General features: G+C 43.0%; 1 protein-coding gene across 1 annotated transcript in view; it reads right to left on the reverse strand.

The window, feature by feature from the left end:
• Positions 1–12,373, reverse strand: part of Smarca2 (SWI/SNF related, matrix associated, actin dependent regulator of chromatin, subfamily a, member 2) — a 172,882-nt gene that overhangs the window by 26,216 nt on the left and 134,293 nt on the right. Inside the window, 1 exon segment of the mRNA XM_059259437.1 lies at positions 503–720. Within this exon segment, the coding sequence (XP_059115420.1) occupies positions 503–720 (218 nt within the window).

Raw genomic sequence — 12,373 nt, forward strand, 5'->3', positions numbered from 1 at the left:
GAAATACCACTCTGAGTCCATACAGCGGTAATACAAGAGAGGACAGCTCACAAGAATGCTCAAAAACCCAAGTAGTAGGAGAGAAGCACAATAATTTTGTGGAGGTATCTTTTTTTTTTTTTGAACAGGGCCTTTATTAATGTAAAAGATCTACCTTAAATATATCTGCAATTCTTTTTATTCCTAACCAGTCAACTTCAAAAAAAATTAATTTCATCCCATCATCCCAACACCTCTCTCAGCAGAGCTCCTGAAGAACCCTTTTCCAGATTAGACTTCTTTACAAAGAAGTCTGGTCTCATTTCCCACCGTATTAAACAATACACAGTGAAACACCATACAAAATATCATTGATGGCCATTTCTCAAGGTACAAGGCAACTTGCACCTTCCTGGACAAAGCCATAAAATGCAAATTAGAAAGAGACCTGGAACCCAAGTGCACATCTTCTTAATTCCTGCCACTCACGGGCTTGGTGGAGGAGGAGGAGCCACACACTCACCTGTCTTTGTAGTTTATCACAGTATCAATGATGGCGTTCATCTGCTTTGTTAGTTTTGGGGGGTTTGGTGACAGTTTCTCAGCTGGAGGGCGGCCTCTTCTTTTCTTCGCTTTTTCCACATCTTCCTTCACAGGATCTTTATCCACATTTCTTCGTCTTTTTCTCTTCTTAAGCCGTACTTCCTCTTCCATTTCTTCCAAATTGCCGTCTTCGATGGCCTGTGAACCAGAAACAAAGGAGGAAAGAAATTCAAGTAAGGAAAATAACCAATACAAACATACCCGTACCTTTATAATAAGGGTACAGATACACATATCTTGAATCAGTAGAATAAAATGAAACTAATAAAGTAAAACTAAGAGTTAACAGTCATCAATGAAGAAAAAAAAAAAAGAAAAGAAAAAGCCACCACCATATTGGATAAAATATATCTTTAACCTAAGATATGAGATATATATAAGTCTGTATTATAAGGCCTAAAGCACTAATAAAAAAAAACAGTGTATCTATACATTCAAGTGCTTGAAAATGACTGAGCCTACATAAAATTTATCTCAAAATAAGCAAAATATTCTAAAGGTGTCATTATTGTAAGGACAGTAACAATAAACAAAAACCAGGGGCAAAAGAAAACAAAGTAATCCTCTATGAATATATCTATGCAGTCACAAGAGCCCCGACCTTTAAGGTTTTACATCAATTTATTCATGATTCACAACATAAATCAACAATTCCATCCAGATTTTTGTTCTAACGTAGAAATTAGTAAACAAGGGGACAGAAGGGAAGTATGAAGCCACATTCCTTGGTAGACGCAATGAAATCACCCGATAGAGAACACACACACTCACAAACAGCAAAAACACTTTTTTTTTTCCAATTACCTGCAAACGCTTGCTTTAACCCAGAGCCAGCAGCACTAATACAGAAAGATAATAAAATAGCTATAAAAACAGCCAGGTGTGAAGGGGACCTGTTCGGAAAAGGCTAAAAGATCCACGTGACAGGACCCACAGGTTCAAACTTTTCTTTTTTTCCTATTAAGTCTCGAAACTTATAAGAAAAATTAAGAGAGGGAAAAAAAAAAAGGAAAAAACAGACAAAAGAAAATCTGACCATGGAAAAGAAATTTTCTTTAAAAAAAAAAATCTTAAAATGACATTTCGAGATTGCTTTCTCACACAAATAACTGATGTTGGTATTTGTTCCTCCTCCGGCCTCTCAATATTGCCTCCAGTATGTAAATGCTAATCAATCCTCTCCTAGCTGAAAGAGCTCTAATCATAAGGCAATTACCTTCATTTCTCCACAGCACCAAACATGGCTAATATTTATGATCATGTGAGTATAACAATCAATATAAAGAGTGATTACAGCTCAGACATAATTTCTTTCACTTATGTACAATGCCTCCTGAAAAAGAAAGGTTTTGCAAAGAAAACCTGGTACAGAACACAAAACATCCTGGCATGTTAAAAACGCCAGTGGGATTAAAAAAAAAAAATGTTTCCAATGCACTCACTCTCCAATGTGCTAATCCATAGAAGCAACATGCACACAGACAGAATCCTAAGGGACAGCCTGAGCCCAGGCCTTAATAATCAAAAGACAATTTCCATCACGATCCTACAGTGTTCAGATAACCACTATGAAGGAGGCGAGACCTGATGAGTTATGAAGAAAAAGGAGAAAGGAAAAAAAAAAAAAAGCTCCCCATTATTTCATTAATATTCATTTGCCTAAAAGCAGGACACCCACTATACAGCTAAACACACTGCATCTAAGCAAAGAGAAGAGAAAGAAATTGTCCCGCGTATCTTGGAGGCTGAACATGCTAATCATAAATACAGCATGCAAGCCTGTCAATAGTTAATGGTACTGCTCTCCACCAGCACCCAGTTGCACACAGAAATACGGAGAACACCGGCTTTGGATGTGTTACACACCTACACATGCCTGGGATGTAGTTTCTACTGAATCTTCAAGACGGCAACGAAAAAGGATATTTACCTTACCACTATCAGCAGGCCGGCTATCGGAAATCACAGTTAGTGGGGATAAAATTAACAAGCCAGCAAAGCAGCGAGCTGCTAGTCTCTTCATCAGCTGATCAGGAAAAAAAAGAGAGCTGGGAAAGGCTATGTTTTCATATACAAGTAATTTTATTTTACTGAAAATTTAATACTGGAAGGATTGTGGATACTCAAATCTGCTGTTTCATTCTACCTACGACCAGGCCCCAAGCCTTCCTCCTCCAGCCTGTTTTAATATTGACAACTACTTATCATATTGTTCCCCCCTTATTATTCCAGGCGGCAGAATTAGAGATTTTAGCTCAGGTGGTTTCTGAGTCTTGCTTGCATTTTAACAATTAAGCCAATAAGAAAACAAATGAATATTCAAATGTATTTTAAAAGATTAAAGCAAGATATGCTTTTTGTTGTATTTTATGCTTCATTTTAGTCGGTTTTTTTTTTTTTTTCTTCAGAAAAGATATGCTGCATGGTTTTGGAGCAGTCTGAAACGATTTTTAACACAGGAGAAAAACATTTCTCCCCCACTAGATGCATGTAAGTAAAATCAATGTGCATGTTCTCAGGTTCCTGTATTTTAATACAGTGTTATTTTTCTCTGTAAAGAAAATCCTGAATAACTGTGACACTTCACTTTCGGTTTTCATACTGCAAAATTTTTCATTGTTTTTCTTTTCAGTGGGATCCGTGAGGAGGGGGGAAGTTGGGAAAAGAGTATTTCTGCTCTAGCCTCCCCCTCCCTCCCTCCCCCTTAATTCTGGCAAAAGGGGAACAAAGCTAAAGCTTGTGATATTTGGACTTTTAAATCTCTACGTCTGTGAGTACCTAAGAAGGGAAAAACAAATTAAATTGCAAACAGAACTAGTCAAACAAATTTTTATTACAACTGCTAATACTGCAGATTCTTACTAAATTTAGGTTCTGGAGTTACAGGAGAACACACAAAGTACTGACCATTATTCCCCTTAAATTAAGGTTTTTATGCAGGAATGCAGAGAGCTACAGAAATCTTCCCTCCTCCCCAAAGACCCGGAACACATCTATATGCAGGGTTTCGGGTTCTGTGGCTTCTAAGGGGCTTTTTTTCTAATGGAAATCAATTCCCTCCATATTTCCCAATGCTTTTCGTACTTCAAGAGTTAGACTTAAAATTTCTCCTGCATGTAAGGGAAATTATGGGAGCGTCTCTGATTTAAAAAATATTTTTTGTTAAGCTAGCTCAACGGACAACTTAGCTGGGGTGGGGGGGGGAGTACAAAAAAAAAGAAGAAAAGAAACCAAACAAAAACAAAAAACTTGCTACACAATGCTAAAAGTATCACCCCCAGAAAGAATTCCCTTCCAAACCTTTTACCAGCACAATAATGAAATAAGTCACAGGAGCAAACCCCCAGTTTCCGACTGGTGACGTGTTGCGCAAGAGTGCGAACCCTAATTCAACATACAGACGGCTCCCATGCTGAACTGCCTCTAGATTTAATGAAGTGAATAGGAAGGAAGTCGGGGGAAAAAAAGTGTACAAATAAGAAATTAACGCTTTCCTTCCCTACCTAAATGGTGAGGCACAACTACAGGGAAGTTTGGTGAGGTACCTCTTTCCTTAAAGGCACACTGCACTCATTTGGCTCCGGATGTCACGAAAGAACCCCGTATGGTGCTAAAAAGGCCCCGCCAAGTTAAAAGAGTTAAGCATACTTCAGCCTGCGGGTGTGTGCGTGCGTGAGTGTGAGTGTGTGTGTTTGAGTGTGTGTGTGTGTGTGTGTGTGTGCTTGCTTTTTTTTTTTTCCCCCTGAATGAAGCTGGAGATTACTCCTTCCTCCACTGGATGGCAACCTTCTCCCCCCCCCCCCCACCCCCTTCCGTTCTCGCTCTCCTTTCTTTCAATTTTGCTCAAAAGAAAAATACGTTTTCACGAAACAGGATGTGCATGCACAAGCAAGGGAGGGACAGCCTTGCTCTCCAATGATTCTTAAGAAAGCAGCGGTTCTGACGAGGATGGGCAGGCGGCGGCCATGCAGGAACAGCCGCTCTGGAGCAGACACTGGATGCTTGCGAGCACATGGCAGCCCCCGGTCATCAGCCACACGTGCAGCCTTCCATCGCGGCCCTCTGTCATCCCGACACACGCCAACTACATCTTCCACTGAATGACGGAAGGTCTAGAAAGCAGGCATTATGCTCCTTCTCAGCCGGGAGGGGGGGGTGATGAGGTGGAGTTACACGTGACGTCCCCCCTCCCCACCACAGCGAAGCGGCTGCACGATTGTGAATAGGTAAAGAGGGGCATGTGAACAAAAAGGCACTCTGCCCATTGTTCCCACCCTTGCCTCTCCAAATGCACCAGGCAGTGGGGCAGAGCCCCCTTACTGTGGCCTAAACCATCTCTAGATACACGTAAAGCAGCAATTCTGGAGATCACTAGACCATAGATGGTAAATGGAAAAAAACAAAAACGAAACAAAAAGAGTATTCTGACACTAAGTCTGATATTTGTTGTGCCCCTACCCTGACAGGGATTTCTTTTTTCCCTCTGGGTGGTGGTGGGGGAGGCTCCTCCTTTAGGGACTCTAGTTAGCAGAGAGAGAGAGAGAGAGAGAGAGAGAGAGACAGAGACAGAGACAGAGACAGAGACAGAGACACAGACACAGAGAGAGACAGAGACACACACAGAGAGACAGAGATACAGAGAGAGAGATACACAGAGAGAGGAAGAGACAGAGACAGAGATACAGACAGACCCACAGAGACAGAGATACAGACACACAGAGACAGAGAGAGACAGAGACAGAGACAGAGTCAGAGACAGAGAGACACCAGGCTCTGCATTAAAGGATGTGAAGGAAAACTACACACTGGTGTTTTCTGGGGACAACTCACATCTCCAAAGTCAAGGGTAAAAAAGCCTGAAAGGCTAAGTTGGTCTCCTTCAGCCCTGAGACCCTGAACACTAAGTACACAGACAGACATGATCCCCAAACCTGAAGAGTAATGCTAACAACTACAATGCGGAATTTTAAAGGGAATTTACAGTTCCATTGTGAGGCATATTCTTATAATAGGAATATGAAATAGTAACAACGAAACTGTGGCCGTGCCTTTCCGTCACAGGGTGTGGCAGAACCCCAGACCTAGGGCTTGGAACAACAGCTAAGGTTTCCATTATTACAGTCTCCAAAAGCAAAGACTTAAGAAAGGTATACATAAAACTGAATACCCTCCAGGGAAATGCCCCAGACAAAGGGACAAATACTGCAAGCTGCCACTCACGGGACAGAAGCTCAGTGGTCACCTGGGCTGCAAGGTGGGGGACCACAAAGGGGTCCTGGTGTTGACAGCTGCGTAAGATTTGAACGCACTGCATTTTACTGATACGTGCACTTAAAATGATGAGAGTCAAGCGTTCTATATGTATTCTTACTAAAAGAAGCGGCGATAAAAAGCCGAATCCTCTACATATTGAGGAGAATCCCAAGGACTGCAGGTCCAGACGTGTCGCCACGTCTCAGCACAAAGCACACACTACTGGGACATTCTGGCAGCTTTCCCTTGGAACTCAAATCTTTCAGTAGTCCAACAGGTGGCACGTTCAGTCTTGTCCTGCCCAACGACTACAAGCCCTCTCAAGAATCCGTTTATCCCCTCCATCAACTGTTACTGAGGAAATGCCCACCAGTGTAAGAACAGACCCACATAGAGAGCATACCTGTTCTCAAATCGTCTGTTGCTAACAAATGCCTCACATATATTCAAGAGATGGGTTAATGTGAAGCCTAAGGAGCTCACAAAATAGGATTCCAACCCACATAGTGGTAGGATGGGCAATATGTCATGATGGATGACACATTCACTCCATAGACAGACACCCCCATTTACTTCATTTGAAGATGGGTATGGACATGTAGCCCATGCTGGTCTTGAACTAATAGTCCTCCTGCCTCAGGCTACAGAGTGCTAGGATTAAAGGAACTATTCACTTATTTCAGGCATTTGTTGTTGGACAACCTGAGAGTCAACTGTGTTTGCAGTTCTCCTTGGACTGGACTTAAACACACAGTGCTGGCCCTAGACCTAGATGGGAAGCAAGCAGCCTTGGCTTACTGCATTTCTGGTACAGTGAGTTTTCTAGTTTCTGTTCAACAACCTCAGGTCACTATTAGAGCAAAGTGAACCAAGGCCTTTCTTTGGTCCCAGTGGCCGAGGGAGCCATTTAAAGAGCTGGGATGGGTCAGGGGTGACAAAGGAAGCTGAGGTATATAAGCACATCATTTCAAGGTGGAATACCAAACAGGAGAATTAGTACAGGGAGAGGCAAAGTTATTTCAAGCCACAAAATCCACTAAGAACCCACAGGCAGGGTATGGTGATACACACTTGTAATCTCAGAATCTGGGAAGCTGATCACAAGTTCAAGGCCACCCTGTGCTATACACCATGGCCCCGTTTCAAACACCCCTTCATCCCACCCCAGCTTTTTTTTTTTTTTTTTTTTTTTTTTTTTTTTTTTTTGGTTTTTCGAGACAGGGTTTCTCTGTGTAGCTTTGCGCCTTTCCTGGGACTCACTTGGTAGTCCAGGCTGGCCTCGAACTCACAGAGATCCGCCTGGCTCTGCCTCCCGAGTGCTGGGATTAAAGGCGTGCACCACCACCGCCCGGCTTTTTTTTTTTTTTTTTTTTTTTTTTAAAGATTTATTTATTTATTATGTATACAGCATGTATGACTGCAGGCCAGGAGAGGGCACCAGACCTCATTACAGATGGTTGTGAGCCACCATGTGGTTGCTGGGAATTGAACTCAGGACCTCTGGAAGAGCAGTCAGTGCTCTTAACCTCTGAGCCATCTCTCCAGCCCCCCACCCCAGCTTTTGAGCAGTTTGAATATCAACATTCTATTCAGGAATAACTTTTCATAGATAGAAGCTTCCCAAATGTCTGGCTCTGAGGACCCTAACCAAACACACAAGACCACTGAGACTCTGTACTTACAGCCAGGCACATGCAGCGCTCTGACTGATGTGGGCAGAACAAAAGAATCTGAATTTGTCACCATTGAGATATCCTTAGAGAAACAATGGGCAACAACAAGAAATGCAGTTCAACTTCTGTATCCCAAGATACACCTGACCAGCCACTACCAAGTCACACATGGCCGAGACCTCTGCCTGTAATAGAATATTATTTTAAGGTGTGTTACTTTTGTTTATGTTGCATTTGTTTAACTCTGTGAAGCTGTGTTACTGTGCCTGTGTAAAACACCTGATGGTCTAATAAAGCACTGGCCAATAGCAAGGCAGGAGAAAGGATAGGTGGGGCTGGAAGGCAGACAGAATAAATAGAAGGAGAAATCTGGGAAGACGGATTAGAGAGCTAAGCTCTAGCAGCCAGAGGAGGAAGATGACTCCAGGGGCTAGCCACCCAGCTACACAGCCAGCCACGGAGTAAGAGTAAGATTTACAGAAGTTTGAGAAAAGGAAAAGCCCAGCGGTAAAAGGTAGTCAAGATAAAACTAAGCCAAGCTAAGGCCGGGCATTCATAATTAAGAATAAGCCTCCGTGTGTGATTTATTTGGGAGCTGGGTGGCAGCCCCCCAAAAAGAACAAAAAAGCCAAAAAACAAACAACATCTGCCCATTTTTCCCTTGAGCTCTCCAGGAAGACCTAGGCCATCTCTACTTCAAGGAAATACTAAGAGGGAGGGGCAGGTTTTTGGTTCAAAGCCATTGCTTACTGAGGGTAATGCTCATTAACACTGACAAAAAAGTAAGATGATTAAGACTGTAACCACACTTGGAGATCACATCAGGAAGGGTACACCAAGACACGTTCATGAATGCAAGGCTTGGGCCAAACCATTTCTTCCAGGCTTCTCCACCAGTTACTGAGCCCTGATCCAGGGTCACGTGTCACTACCACATGACCAATTCTCTGGCCTATGCATTCACCCATTGTGGAGGAAAGCATTAAAACAACGAGCCCGTGCTAAGAATGGAGCACTTGTTCTGCTTAAAGCATGCTCCCGACAGCCCAATAAGGAGGGAGGAGAACACACACATCAAACAGCACATGACATCAAAGTGGAGCAGCTTGAGGCTCTCTGAGAAAGGAAAGCCCCAGCCTCAACCCCAATAAATCTTAAGCTACACAGAGCCACTGAGGCTCTTTATATTTTTATTTTTGGATTTGTATTAGTTCTTTGAGGAACCTACTCAGTGTGTTTTGATCATATCCACTCCCTTTCTCTAACTTAGAAGAGGTTCTTCTATAATCTTTATGTCATTAGTTTTCCTTCCGTAAATCAACTAACTTCTGTACTTCTGCCTGAATACCAAATTGTCCGGGAATTACTACCACTGTGGTCTTCAATCTAAAGCAGAATGCTCGATTTCAGCCATAAGTAGCTTCCCGTTCCTAGCACAATTTAAATGCAAAGAAAATAATGTTCGACTCTTTACTGTGATTTTACAGCAGTCGGTCTATTTCGATACGGGGTGTGTGCTACCTTCACATAGGGCCAGGACTCCGGCAAGCTTCACTATGCTGTTGCCATGACAAAATCTCCTAACTCAACCACTTTCACGTTCTGGGTCACTTCTTGTTTCTTCACTCTGTACTTTCACTGCCAGTGTCTACTCCTCTCTTTTGACGATCTATGTCGGTAAAAATAACCACACAGGTTTAGGACTGGGAGACAAGGAAGCAAAATACTTGTGTGCCTCGTCATGTGCCAACGGCCAGTTAGACACAGACAAACCAGCAGCAGGTTTTGAAAGGAGTAATGAGTCTCGTCACTGAACCCGAGGCTCGACGCCTATTCATCATGAATTACAGCTGCAAGGCTAGCAACATCTGTACATTATGCGCAACAATTCATGAGTGCTACATGCATCATTAAGGTCTAAAATCCATCCTTTGGGGTCCTAGTCCCCAATACCTCAGAATGTGACTGCATTTGGAGACAAGGCCTTTGGATGGGTAATTAACATAAAGTGAGCAGAATGAAGTCATGTAAGTGGGCTCCGAGCCTATATGACTGCTGAACACAGGTACACATAGGACGGTCATGTGAAAAACAGATGGGCATCTCCAAGACAGAGAGGGTCTCAAAAGAAACCAAAGATGCCACACCTTGATGTGACATGGTCAGTCCCCAGAGCTGTGAGAAGTTCCTATGGTTGTTTAAATTATAGTCTGTGGTATGTTGTCGTAGCTAACTAATACTAATACTAATTGTACCATAGTGATGGAAATACGCACCTACTGGGGCTAAGCAAGTCATGTGTGTGCACATCCTTTTGAGTAAGTGATGAAAGTCTTTGTCTTTCAGGCCATTCTTGAATCTAAGGGGAACTGCTCCATACTCCACACCTGCTGCCTGGGCAGCCATGTCCTAAGTCGGGCAACTTCTCCCTGTCCTTGTCTATCCTAAAGATCTCTGGTTTAGAGGGTGTCCTGAGGGTTTCTAAATACCACATGTATGTGAGAGTGACTGGATTGATGCAGGTGTGAAAGAATATATCCATGCAAGGAGAAGCTGAATGGGGTGGCCCCTAGGCCAGAGAAGTCATGAGCTGAAAACATGAATAAATTGAGGACTACAGGGTTCAGGGCACATGCAGAGTAAAAGAGAGGAGCTGGTCCCAAGGGGACTGGAATTCCTTACATATAAGACATGCATTTACTTAGGCTGCGACTAGGTAAAAACATGTTCACACACACACATACACACCCCCCTATTCATATATTACTGGGACACCAGGAAGACTACTTCCCACACTTCTTACTCAGTATATTGAGATAATCAATTACTCATTAATTGAGATAATGTAAGTACAACTGTCTTAATAAAGCAATAAATTTTTGGGTCTTGGTGAACCATACATACATTGCAAACAAAACTTGCTCTCTAGGAAAGTTTAAAGTCAATCTATCATTCCGAAGCACAAAGAAATAAGAGTCTGAATTAAATATGACTAGATCCTGCTAAGAAACACGTGACCCTTGAGGAGTCTTGCTCAGCCTCTGCTCCTCCTTGGTACTCTAACTCTCAGCAGGGCTGGTAGGCTTGCTGTAAATCTACAGCTGAAGTCAATATGGGAAGGATGAGGTAGCAGACACCCCAAAGACAACATTAACTAAATCACACTCAGTGATTTGCAAAGACAAACATAGGTGCTTCTAATGGCAGGGTCACATGACTAGAGAAAAATGGACCCCCAAACACATTTTAGAAATGGAGAATCAAGAGTTTTCAAGGGCGCATACCTGTCCACCAGTAATTCTAAAGGCAAGGGCCTGCAGCATTGGCCTCTGAGGAACCTGTCCCAGCAGAGTCTTGTCGGTCTCTCTCTGACTTGGTTCACAGACACAGTCTCTGTTCCCAAATGTGCTGACATGGGAACTGCAGGATTTCTTCCAGTGTTACATGAATAAATGACATTTAATTGTGGAAAGCAATAAGGTTCTTGGGCTGGCAAGATGGCAAAACTGTTTGCCTCAAAGTCTGATGACCTAAGGTCTACTCAGGATCCCACATGAGGATCGGAGGAGAGAACTAACTCCACGGAGTTGTTCTCTGACCTCTGCACACATGCCATGGCATATATGCACCCCCATACATCATATATACATGTAACAGTAATGAATAAAAAAATTATAAGATTCTTATTTCTAAAAAGTGAACACACCCTCACAGATTCCAAAAGAGGTGTATTTCTTTACAAGTAACATTGGCATTGGATCAGGCGAGGTTGAACTGTTAGAATTTGGGAAGAGTCTGGACTCAGCATGCTTTGATAGTGCCCGTTTCTCACTTGCTCTAAAAACACCCAAGCTGGGAATCCTAAGCAACACCTTAGGGCCATTATTTTTGCAGGAAAGACCACAGAGTGTTCTAGTCAGGAGACCCAAAGGGGACCTCGGTCTCCCTCAGAACAACATGGCAATAGGATGCACCTGAGTTTCTAAGGCAACCCTTCATCTGCATCAGTAAGTCTGGGACACCCTGCTGGGCCTCATTCATCTTTTCTCACCTTCCCAGGTGCTTGCTCTGACCAGTGTGGCTCTCCCCCCACCCCTCACCCTATACACATTTCTCTGGCTCTTTTCCACCATGGACTATAAACGTTCAGGCATATGTGCCCAGTGGCTCGAAGACCAGAGCAGACACCATTAAGGAGTCCATACCCTTCATCAGTCCTCAGGGAGGCTCTTGCTGACCCTGGGAGAATTTGCTGTCAAAGAAGGGTCCTAGCAGAGCACAAACTATGTGCATCAACCTATCTGGGAAGGCTGGTAATCTAGCTGCTCCTGGATAGGAGGGCTCCTGAGTAGATTGGGGAAAAAATCCATAATATTCAATATACGAGTGTCTTTTAAGCAGCCACTAACTCTAACTACTACTGGAGGTGTCTGAGCATGTCCCCCAATTCTTTGGATGGATGGCTAGATGGATGGCTGGATAGATAGATAGATAGATAGATAGATAGATAGATAGATAGATAGATAGATAGATAGATAGATAGGGATAGATACATAAATGGAAAGAGAATAAATCTCTTGAAGAGATCCTGTTTGATCAAAATCTGTGTCACCTGTATTTCTTTTTGGAGTTACCAACTGGAATTTCTACTGCCCTACCTGGCACTCGAAATGAATTTTATCATTTTCCCATCAGCCAAGCCAGTATTTGTCTTTGTGGATCTTTCTGACTCATCCATGGGAGCATTATGCCCTCCATTGTCCAGCCTGGAGGCTTCTCTATCCTACCGCTATCCTACAGGTGGCCTGTGAAATGACATACAAACCTCTCCTCTGTAGCACCTTTGCCCTGGAAAATGGCCTCTG

Source organism: Peromyscus eremicus, chromosome 1 (genome assembly GCF_949786415.1).
Source record: "Peromyscus eremicus chromosome 1, PerEre_H2_v1, whole genome shotgun sequence".
Taxonomy (NCBI): domain Eukaryota; kingdom Metazoa; phylum Chordata; class Mammalia; order Rodentia; family Cricetidae; genus Peromyscus; species Peromyscus eremicus.